Consider the following 12,613-nt stretch of genomic DNA (forward strand, 5'->3'; position numbering starts at 1 on the left):
TAATACAATGTTGTTTTAAAGCTTTATTCCGCTAAAAACTTGAGTAATCACAAACTTAAAAAATGTCCTTTAGTGGCAAGTCTGCGAACGCATAACGCTAAAACTGGGTTTCGATACCCGTGGTTGGCACAGCGCAGATAGCCTATTGTGTAATTGCTTAACAAACAAAAGTGCTTAACTACAAACAAACAAAAATATACATAATTACTAAAACGAAGTTTCGCCAGTTTTCAAATGTTGTCATCTGCTACACCTACAATAACACATATACTTTTTAAATAAATGAAAGTCATATGATGCAATTACACATACACAACACTTTTAAACAAATATAAAGGAAGTCCTAGATAATTATTCGTCGTATGTTTATAATGCTAAATAAATATTGGTTGTTATACTTTTATTTGATATTGCGCTTGTGCAATCCAATTATGTGACTATCCCTTAATTAAGAATTATCTGTGTTAATATATGTGCATCAGAAGATGCCATGTGAAAATTGGGAAATATCGTTTTAATGGTTATTTACGTTTTTGGTCATTTCAGCCTTCACCCGAACGAAGTTTTAAAACTGAAAATCTAGAATTATCCCACCTATATATTTTTATACAATGTTATGTAATTTAGGTTTCTCTGAAACTTATACTTTCGCTGATGTAGATTTGTTTCACAAAACCTTTACAAAGTTTCAAACTAAATGCTCAGAAACCATTATAAAAGTCATAAAATCCATCTGGGTGTTGTGCTGTTTATTAGTTTGAGCCAGTGACAGCAATATGATATATCATAAGAATCTATTGGGAATTGTTGAATAATGTTTTAATACATAATACTTACCCTTAGGTGGGCGATTAAAGTAATGTAAATAATTCCTTAGGTAAGCCATCTTGGAAAGTAGACCTTCCATTAGTTATACCAATTTATGGTTTTATGTGAATTTGGTGAACTATCTTAGAGAATTAGACTCTCTCCTATGTAAAAATGTGGCCTGTGGTAAGGGTATTACTTTACCTATTTCAGTTTTTTCTTAGATGGACTATTGTAGATTTTTAGATCTACATTTAGGTGAAATATCTGAAAGATGTAGGCAATCCTTAATTAGCTGAAATATTTTAGAGATTTGGAAGTACTCTTTGTTGAACTATCTTTGTCTTTAATATTATTTGTTAAGTAATTTTTCTTAGGGATATGACGTTTAAAGACGTTGTTTTTTAGGAAGGGCGAGCATGGTTGTTGACGGGATTCGAACTTGCGACCCTAAAATTGCAAGTCAAGCGCCATAGCTACCAGGCCATGCCAATTCCATTGGACTTTTGAGTTTCCATTAAGTTTTTGTCCTGTAAAAAAGTGAAACTTTTGAGGAAATTAAATAGTCTGCTAGTTGGAGTTTTCTGGCTTTTTAGTTAGTAGCCTTTAATACTTGGACTCAAAATTATTTAAAGTTCTAGTCTTTATATGGCCTTAAAGTTATTTATTTGTGAATTTACTGTCGTAGAGAAAGAGATTGATGTCACAATAATTTTGTAAATTCATTTAAGCTTCTTAAGGACAATACTGTACCAAAACGTACTGTACGCCCCTAAAGGTTACTCTGCTTTTGGTGTGTTGATTGATAACCTATTTTTAAAAATGCAGCTTCATCAAAATTATCTCGTTCGGTTAGGGATTTCAATATTATCTTCATAAGATATTAATATAAATTATCCGTGACACGTTCTGCGTACAGTAAAATTTAATATTAGTTTCTAAAGACGCAATCTATTACCAAAATGTTCAAACAAGAACAGAAAAAATACCGATTATGTTTTAGTATTAAAAATTAACTTTTCTTTTTGCTCCAGCCAAATAATCAACAAAATTACCTAAAAAGTTTCCTTGTCTGCTTCTTCCTACATGTAGAATAAAAATGATTTAATATATATTTTTTTAATTTGGTACGCATTCCTTGTGATACTCACAATGCTTTCCTTAATTTCAAACTAAAATGATTTACCTCTATGTTTACTTTTAATGAAATACTTTATTAGTTTCATCTGAGATCTTGGAAACTAGCCATATGACACATATTGATATAATGATAATGGATCAGGAAACTTTTATTTGTTATACCCATTTGTGAATTGGATCTTAAACAGCTTGTCAGCTGAACAATTCATAAGATCGATGCTGCATATTTTTGAAATTCCTATATAAATAAAGGATCACTGTGTGAGTATAAAAGTTCTCAAAACGCCATGCATACAATATATACTAAACCATATATGAAGTCTAGAATTATTCTTTGGATTTACCATTGTCCATGCTTACTGATGAGGCGTAGAATTTTCAGTAACCACCATAACTCACTGACAAGTGGTAAATCGAATGATAGATTGGGTTTCATATTTATTTTTTATACTAAAAACTATTATATCTTATGTCAATAGCAAAGAAGCAGTTTGATACACTATTTAAATTTCTGAAATAAATAGATACTTATTTATTACTTTCATACACCATATTTTCTAGAGACAATGATCTTAACATACTGATCGGGTGAAATGTTGGGAAGAACTGAAGAATGTGAAATTATGATATATCTTAATTATAACAACTAAAGAAAAAACTTTTCAAAAAAGGAAGTAAATGTAGAGATGGCTAATATCAATCCTTTAAAAATAACGCAAACAAGATAGTAGGGATGGCATATTGCATCATTCTTACGTAATAGCACAAGCACACACAGTGTAGTAGAATGTTAACAGACAAATATTGGATAAATTAAACTCAATTGTGATTTAATAGTTATATATATTGTTATATGTTAATTCGTACCTGTGCTATTATGTTTTTGCATTGTTTTTGAAGGATTAATATCAGCCAACTCTACATTTACTCCCTTTTTGAGAAGGTTTTTCTTTACTTGTTTGCTTGTTAGTTTTTAATGCAGTGTTTCTATAGATATAGGAATATTGTATTTATAACCAAGTTCTAAATACAATGATGTTCCAAGTGTAACATTCATTGTTTATCTATTATTGGCTGGTAATTCCTTTTTCATCCTGTACTTACGCTTTTTAAAGGAACACCAAATTTCTATAAGAAAACTAACTTCAAGGAGTAATGATAACATCGTTTACACTATACTTATGATTTTTTAATTACTAATAATTATTAATAATACTTATAAAAGCGGATACTTCGTTTGAAACTTTGTCACCTCAGTGAAATTGATTGACTTTATTGTTTTGGTTTTTAAGTTATCATGTAATAAAAAAGAAGCAGATGAAAGAAGGACAAGAAATTCAAACTTTTTGCTATGATATTTAGAGACATCCCCAGAACTTGTAGTTATGAAAGGAAATACTGTACAGTATTGTAGAGTTCTGATGACCTATTAAGAAGATATTTAAAATACCATTTCGATGAACAATCTGAACCATCCCTACATAGGCAGTGTTCCCACCTGCCTGATAATGTATCGTCAATACTATTGATGTTGAATAGTGGTTAAGAAAGCACTAAAGTAGGGACGGCTACCTGGAGAGGATATAGGCGCCACCAGTTAAATCTGCCAAAGAGTCTTGTTCTTAGTGATGAATTACCGCAGTTTTTTAAGCCTCTTACGACTCGCATTTTGTATTTGAATGCAAAAAGTTTATAAATTATAAAGTCAATGCTGAGTATTTTAATTAATTAAAACAGGCTAGACTACTATAAGGTTAAGCATGTAGAATTCTGAACGGATCTGATGGTCGTGTGGGGCATCTCAATGATTGTAACGTTCAGTTCTAAGTAGATTAAACCTATTCCATACTTCCAATACTCACCAAACACCTCTAATACAAAAGACACTTTGAGCCAAATGATCTGTTCAAAAATGACAAACCAATCAATTTAACTAGCAAGAGACGATATATATAAAGACATATATAAAGTATTAAAACTCAATAAGATGACAGTACCGGTGCTCTTAGTGTCAATAAACAAATGAAGAAATTCACACACAAAATCTCCAAACATAAACTGGTGTTTGAGAAGAGGCCCTGAAGAATGGCGTGTCCATTCCTCAAATATCTTTCCCTTTGCAATGCATAATACTATCTATATCCATTTCTCCCTTACGCATATGTTGACGTCGTCCGTGCTTCCTTACTCCTAATTTCATTTCTGCATGGTTTAATGAAGTTTAAAAAGCTTCCCACGCACGCATACGCATTACTGTTTTAATTATATAAATGTAAGTTTTCTATAGTTTAGTTTTCTATGCTGAGGGAACCATAATTACATAATTTTTCATCTTAATCACAACAGGCTAGAAAGAAACAATCAGATTTCTAACCAGTTGTCTGTGAACTTGAATATAAGTGTTTTAATTGCATGAGGGTAAATGCTTCATTTTTCCTAAAAGTCGGTCTTTATGTGTTGTGGGTCTGTTGCCATGCGCAGTTAAATAAAGATAATCTGTATCTAATCAGCTACTTCCTTCGTTCTTATACTGTTTCTGAGTATTGCAAGATCTTTATTAAGAGAGCTTTTCTCCAAGTATTGAAAAGAGAGCTTGTGCACGTAAATTGTATTTCTGTACATTCTTTGAGATAGCTATCTATTGATATTTGTGCTTCGTTAACTTTCTACAACATTCATCTTCTTTTATTTATTACCTTTTAAGTTCATCTAGATCAATATATGAAATAGCCTCTACTCTAATATTAAATGCAGATAGTTTTTAATTAAAGACTTATAATCTTAAAGTATGAAAAGAGCGTCTTTGTGACACACAGAGTCCATTTTCTTTGTTGATAATTTGCCTAGCAAAATACTTTTTCGGCATAATTCTCGATTACTCAGATTCTGAACCTTCACCTGTTGGTTAATAATTAAGTTACGTGGTAAGAATACCACATTTATACCTCAGTGATAGGCTGGTTACAGATTATGATGAGATTTGTCATATATGTATCTCAAGCTTAGTTGTAAAATCTCTTCAAAAAGCTACTATGGTCCCCCCTGGCGACACTAGCTCCAGGAGTAGACATCGAAGTCTCTATGTCATCGTTCCTGTGTGTTGTGCCGCTGTTGTTATAATCGCTATTACTCTAGCCCTTTTCTTTATCCTATGTCGTGGACGAACTTCAGCATCTTCTAACGAAGGTATGGTGCTTTTTGGTGTTACTTTGCAGGGTGGGGTTTATTTATAGATAATTATTCTAATACATTATATTTTGAATTACTTCTGTGAAATTAAAACACACACATAAGCAATTTAGCACTCCATTCCAAACTTTTCACGAATTGCTAAACATTTCTGGTCTGCAAAGCAAAATAGTATTCTGTTAAATATTATGACGAATATTTTGTAAAAAATAAACTAAAATTTAATAAAAGAAAATAAGAAATTTTCTCGGTGTTTTCATTTTGATTAATTCAGTTCATTAGGATATTTGTACATGAATTAATATTACTCCAAATATCTGATTATCAAATAACGCGTTAAAAGTTTTTAAATAGTTAAAACAAATCGTTACTTACATAAACCTCGCCACCTTTGAATACTATATATATAACAATTTTCACGAAAAAAACACAATTAAAATATTTCATCATACTAAATGTAAAAAAAATTTAATGTTTATTTACACAACTTTTCCATTAGACATTTCAACAATAGATTCACTATAACATTAAATAGTTTCAGAAATCTACCTGTTAAACATGAAGTTATTCACAAATTTTAACTTAGTTACAATTATACTAGTACAATGAAATAACTTTAGCGTGCAGCTTAATTATGTATTTAGTATACTTTTTTTCACACGTTTCAACTGTTATAAAAGAATGTCATCAATTTTGCCTTATCAGTATATATATATATTTATGTTAAGAAATCTACATGAGCTATCTGAAGACAGCCTTAGCTGAAAAATTAGAGCTATTTTCTTAGAACGTTGTTCTCTGTTACGCATCACACCATTTGAAAAGTACTAAATCCTTATTTGAACATATTTAAATAATAGTAACGTGAAATAATTAAAAGCTTTAGATTTGTTAATTTTTCTGTAAATCTAGCTTGTGTCGCGAAATTTTTACAATAATAATTGTACATATTTCTTTCATATTTGATTGTTAAAGTATATATTCATTATGTGTTTCTCAATTAAGGCGTACATAGCTTGGATGAGCCCAAAGGAGACGCTATTCCAATGGCAAACATTGAAAAACAGTATGATGATGCTAATGAATCAGCTTACTTCCCTTCTCCTTACGCTACCACTCGCGTCCCTGTCTTTTCTCATGAAATGATGTCTCGAGAGGGCGCACCAGGATGCCGTAGTCTTGTTCGTTCCTCCACAAGAGGGCATGAAAACAGCTATGACGTTCCACAACCGGTATAGTGCTCTACTTTGTTTATCAAAGTCCATGTCATTACCTTTCGATTGTCCTTATTTAGCTGATATAGAATTACAAATTTAAATTTTGTAGTTCACCCATCCATTAATTATGAATCATCTCCAGGTACCATGAAGAGATTTCTCTTTAAGAAAAGCGTATATTTTTTTTTGTCGTTATGTAGCTACGCAGGGTCTGAATACTAAAATAATTAGTGCTAATTTATATAGTAATAACACCAGCTTTGTTATTTGAGTTTAACCTAATATAGCAACTGTGTAAAGCGTAATAGGTTTTCAATGAAACAGATTTTAATACTTTCAGCTTAGGATAGTTAATGAAGTTGGATCTTCCAGATAAAAACAAAGAAACAAATTACACCTTAAGGTAGTAATTGAAAATAAAATAAACTGACCCTAATCACATTAGTTATTTAACACACACACACATTATTAATTAAAACTTGTATAATAACTCACTAATCACTCTTTCGACAAACTTAATGTAATTGTTTTTGTTTGGATCCTACTTTAGCTTGTAAAAGTCTCAGAAACGCCGAAGAAACATCTTGGTAAATATACACGACCTGCTGTTTAGCAACAAATAAGTTAAATCAGCTGTTATGTCATACTTGTATTTTTAAAGGACATGCTACCCGTATTAAGCATTAGTTAGATTATTCTTAAGTTTGGCTATACGCATGAAAAATACAGAAAAGTTACGAGCAAAACTTATTGTAATTTGTACAAGATTCTTTATTGCACACTATCCAAACTGTCTAAAACTTTTTCTCCATTATAAGATATTTATTGTTTAACAAATTCAAGTAAGAGCATTTGAGGAATGCACAAGAATGTAAAATGTACAAAATCGTTTATTTGAAAATTCCTTTTTATGCAAATTTTAACTGTTTACAATGACTGACAGAAATAAAGGAAAATATTTCATATTATTTCATGTATTACAAATGAAAATATTGTTAAAAATATTATACCAGGTCAACCTTTGCACCTAATATCATACTTCTCTATCAGGCATATTATTAACGTAATAGGGCAATTTCTGCCCCTAATATCACATTTAACTCCATTATACGTATCGTATGTTGATCTAGTTGGACTATTGAGGGCAAATAATGTTTCAACCTGGAATACTTCGTTACTCGTAATATAAACTTTGTTATTTGATATGCACTGATATATCTTATTTACTTTTTACCGATCGTATGGTTTTATTCTACAAGTATCAATTTAGGCAGATAAGCATTGTGCTCACCAAAATATATTAACGTATTTGTTCCTATGCCTATGAGTGTCTATGGTGGTAGAGACCGAAAGGTTTAATTACTGAACTTGCTTTTATTTCGTTGCACATAAACGAAACAACCTAAAATAAAAAGAAATTTATTAATTATTATAAACTTAATATGAAAATAATTCTTGAGTAACACATAGTAATCATTTGTTTACCTTTACAGAGGAGAACTAAGTGTAAAGCCTTGTTCGACCAAACCTCAGAGCATAAAGCCGGAAGTGACGCAAGTTCTGATTGTGGTGAGTTGCAAAAATGCTGTCGTCGTCATTAAGATGCAAATAAGTACTTAGTTAACATATTAGAAGAGATGGACTGGGCGCAGCCTAATGGTTAGTGTACCCTGACTGCGAATCCGAAAGTTCGTGGTTACCGTCTTATTGCCGCAAAAACAAGCTCCGCACTTTGGAGGCGTGGGTGGTTATAAGAGTAACGATCAAATTCCATATTTGATTTGAGTAGCCTAAGAGCTGGCGGTGGACTCTGTTGACTAGCTGCCTTTTCTCTAGACTATCAGAAAAATTGGGACACTATGCGCAGTTAACCATTGTGTGGCTTTGCGCGAAAACTCTAAAACAGGCAAACAATCATCGAGAAGAGCCTGACCCAAAGCTATAACAGATGGGCCAGGAACCGAACTTTAACTGTGCTTATAATTTTCAATTTTGTCTGATAGTTTAATAATTAATCCCATGGGCCTTTTCAAAACTCTTTTCTAAACTATTTATGCACCCAATTACTTAGGGGCCCATGAATTTGGTGGTTACAGATCCCTAATAATATAAGAGTCACACATAAAAAAATATCAAATATATAAACGAAAATACTACCATCGTAATTAATGCCACAAATTACTGCTATATGCTTACATAAAAAATTAACGTTTTCACTTTTTTTTGTCAGTTATTTACACTGAGTGTTGTAACAGGCAAAAACATAAAATTACTCAATATGGTGCAATAATTGGAGGATTAAAGATCTCTTATGCAAATACAGGTCATTATTTTGGGCATGGCTCCAATGATAAATAGTTCCTAAAAGTAGAATCTGACTAACATCGCTTAGAACTGTATAATTTGCTTTTTAAAGCGAAAAAATATTCAATGGACTTTTTGCGCAGTGCTCATTCTGAATTTTTATGTTAAGAGCACTCGAGCTTACTGCTGAGTCACTAGAATTATGACTATATATAGCTGTGTATATAAAGTCTAATTTTAATTTGCTATTTTAATTATCCTAATAGTATATCTTTGTTTTGTGTCTAAGGTTGTTGATGTTGTGAAATATTACAAATAACCAAAGAATGGTGTTGGCTTGTATTTGTGGCATTTGTCAAAGTTTTATTATTATTTTTTAAGACTAATTTTTATCTTGTATTTTTATACATAATAATTATAGCTTCAGAACAACTCATTATGCGAAATTAGAAACAAAACACTTTCCCATTAAAATGTTCATATTAACATAAAATCCTGAACATAAAAGCTGACAATTTATTACTTGTGGTAACAAAGGTAAAAACAATAACTTAGAATAAAAATATGAACGGTTTTGAAAAAATACGATTTAGTAGAATATAAGGCATTAATAAATCTTTATAATACCCATTAACCAAATCTTTTATTGTAAATTTTAGTTGTTGTTTATTTTAGTATATTCGCCGCAAGCTACACAAGAGCTATATGTGCATAGCCGTCCCTAATTTGAACTGTTAAATGGAAAGAAGCTAGTCAACAACACTCGTCGCCAACTCTTGGGCTTCTCTAAGTGAATAGTGGGATTTGACCTTCTCCGTTATAACGCACAGCCTCCAAATGCGATTTTTTATTTCGGCAACAGGATCAAAACCCTAAACTCTCGCATTCATAGCCCGACACACTAACCACTAAGCTATGCCCGGACTTTCCATTATGGACAATTACTTACTTGTTTTTATAATAGCAAATAGCCAGTGTAGAGTTAGTTGAATAAACAGCATAATAAACTAGCGATGGTAGTCACATTTAGTAGCTGGTGTGGCTGCAAATAAAAGATTTCTTTGTTTGTTTTAGCACAAAGTTACATAATAGACTATCTGCGTTCTATCCACCATGGGGAATAGAACCCCGTATTTTAACAATATAAACCCGCAAACTTACCGCTAACTCACTAGAGGACAAAATAAACGCAATATATGAATTTTAGATACATAAGTGAAAAGTATTCATTTTTAATCAAGTCCTAAATACGTAAAGTAATTCGCACAGATTCCTATTTTCTGAAATCTGTATTTAGTGTTTCTGATTCCAATGAAAGTAAAATAATGAAAACTACATGGCCTAACATTTACATTTACACAACATAAAACCTTTTGTGAAAGTACCAGGTCTTATCTAAATGTTTCTACATGCTTCGGTGGGTCACAAACCCATCACCTTCAGGATAGAGACAGCAGTGAAACATCTTTCCGATTAAAATTCATTGGCTCTTGTGTATCGTTCAATGTTTTTTTATAAAACAACGATTATTTTATACACTAAAAGTGAGACTGTTTCCAGTCTTAATAATTACAATAAAATGCAAATAACTTACTGTACAGGGTAAAAAAAAACCTGATTGATTTCCATATAGTCTAATTTTTTACATGTTTGACCAATATATATTAGACTACAGTTACAAGAGATTTTATAAAAAAAACCATTCATCTATTAATGTGGTTTTACCTTTAATAATAGTACTGAAATGACTATATAACACATAGCAAAAAAATTATTTGCCAATTAATGTATTTCTTAAAATTTACCTATGTATAGAGCCTGAACATACTGCGGATAAATGTTCGTTCTATCGTACGTTTAGTAGAGTGTGGAATTTTTTAATTTATCAGATAATTAATAATAAATACTGACTAAAAATTAGATAATTATTATAAACATTTAGTAACTCTAAAGTAAATTTAAATAGCGATTCTGGTTTAGTGGTTGCAGAAATTTATTTCTGATCTATTTTTTATAATTAGGTTTCAGCATCTTTTGTGTTAACTGTTGGTTCGAGAAGTTTTTCACTACGCAAGTAGATGAAAATCCATATAAACATCATAACAGTGTTTCTACTGCTGTCTTCTACCTGATGGTGGGTCTGTGACTCACCGAAACGTGTAGAACCGTTCAGATATGGCTCGGTGCTTTACGTAAAGGTTTTAGGTCCTGCTATTTAGTTCTTATAAGTATTTTACACAAGCTGATATTAATGAAACTAAAGTACTTGCGACTTCAAACATTTCAGTGATTGATATTAAAAACGATATGTAAAGCATTGCATCATTGCATAAAAATAAACAATGACATCTGTTTGAAGTATCTTACAATGCGATATTTTTGTCTTATTTATTTATTATACTCATTAATAATCACGATGATGATTAATAGTCATTTTATATTTTAACAAACTAAAATAATTTGATGTTATTTCACATATTTGATAAAAGACATCGTCAATGATCGCCTTGAAGGCTATGAACAACCACAGAAGTCCATCAGACCTAAAAACTTGGAAACGTCAATATATCCAATCAGTTCTTTTAAAGAAAATAAATGGTCAACACCAAATTATGGAACAAGGTGAGACAGCTGTCGTTGATAATGAATATAACACATATCATTTACTAACGTGAGCCTAGTGTTTTTCTGAAACTTCATTGTTTAAGCTCTGTCTACGTAAAGTTTACTTTAAGTTAAACTAGAAATTTTTTTAACATATTCATAAAAATTAATTACAGCGAAACCTACTTCAAACATTAATACAACTTTTTTATATGCACCAGGTAATTTCTAATGATTCCCTATGCAGATTTTTTGTTTACTATTAAAAAAAATTGTTTATAACATTCTCAGATATCCTTCACTCACTCTTATAGTATTGTGTTTCAGCACTGAGATCCAAATAAATAAACTTTTAAAAATAAAGGCGAATTCCAGTACTTTCTTGATATCGTCTGGTACCAGCAGGCGAAACATTGTTTTTAACTTTATGAACTATTTTTAACCATTCCAGTTTTTAACTGAAATAACTTTTAATTTAAAGAAGAGATGATTTCTGTTTATAGAAGTGACTGTGCTCGTAGTTCAATATACAGTCCCATACATTTAATCTCGTCCTCGATAATCCATGACGGTCTAGAACCTTCAGACACGGAATGTGACAGAGATTTACCCGACAACAAGAAAATGGGTAAATAATTAGTGTTAAAAGTATTTCGTTTTAGGTCCTAAAATATTTCACACATAGAGATGTAACAAACAAAAACAAAGTTGACCAATCAGTTGTTGTTAGAGATATCCGTGTTATGGAACCAATTTAGAGCAATGATATGAGTAATGACTAGCGTTGTTGGTAAAACAGCTAATATGTTAGATGACTTGAAATACTGTAAATACTGTAAAATATAGATCTTTTTACGTTTAAAACATTTATGCAAAATTAAACTGTTGATAATTGAGTATTATCTTATAAAATATAGTGAGACTGGTTCTCTTTCACTCAACTCTTTGCCATACGAGCCATAAGTATAAATAATATATTGTGAAAATAAAATATAAAATGTATAAGCGTATCTCTATCTTCATTATTTAATGATAATGATGCTATATAGTGGATTTTTCATATCTAATACCATTCCTTAAATAATAGCAATAAATAAAATTCTAAGGCCATGAGTAGTTTATAGCAATTAATCTGAGCCATGAGTAGTTTTATAGCAATTAATCTGAGTCATGAGTAGTTTATAGCAATTAATCTGAGCCATGAGTAGTTTTATAGCAATTAATCTGAGCCATGAGTAGTTTTATATCAACTTAATCTGAGCCATGTAGTAGTTTTATAGTCATTTAATCTGAGCCATGTAGTAGTTTATAACTAATTAATCTAAGCCATGTAGTAGTTTTATAGCTATTTA

At 31.0% G+C, this 12,613-nt stretch overlaps 1 protein-coding gene across 1 annotated transcript in view; it reads left to right on the plus strand.

The window, feature by feature from the left end:
* The window catches only part of LOC106478204 (Down syndrome cell adhesion molecule-like protein Dscam2), a 123,612-nt gene that overhangs the window by 108,665 nt on the left and 2,334 nt on the right, over positions 1–12,613 (plus strand). The window contains exons 22-26 of the mRNA XM_022381762.1: positions 4,975–5,133; positions 6,142–6,368; positions 7,847–7,922; positions 11,147–11,279; positions 11,765–11,889. Coding sequence (XP_022237470.1) covers positions 4,975–5,133; positions 6,142–6,368; positions 7,847–7,922; positions 11,147–11,279; positions 11,765–11,889 — 720 coding nt within the window. The remainder of the gene's footprint in view (positions 1–4,974; positions 5,134–6,141; positions 6,369–7,846; positions 7,923–11,146; positions 11,280–11,764; positions 11,890–12,613) is intronic.

The sequence above is a fragment of the Limulus polyphemus genome, unplaced genomic scaffold (assembly GCF_000517525.1).
Source record: "Limulus polyphemus unplaced genomic scaffold, Limulus_polyphemus-2.1.2 Scaffold189, whole genome shotgun sequence".
Taxonomy (NCBI): Eukaryota; Metazoa; Arthropoda; class Merostomata; order Xiphosura; family Limulidae; genus Limulus; species Limulus polyphemus.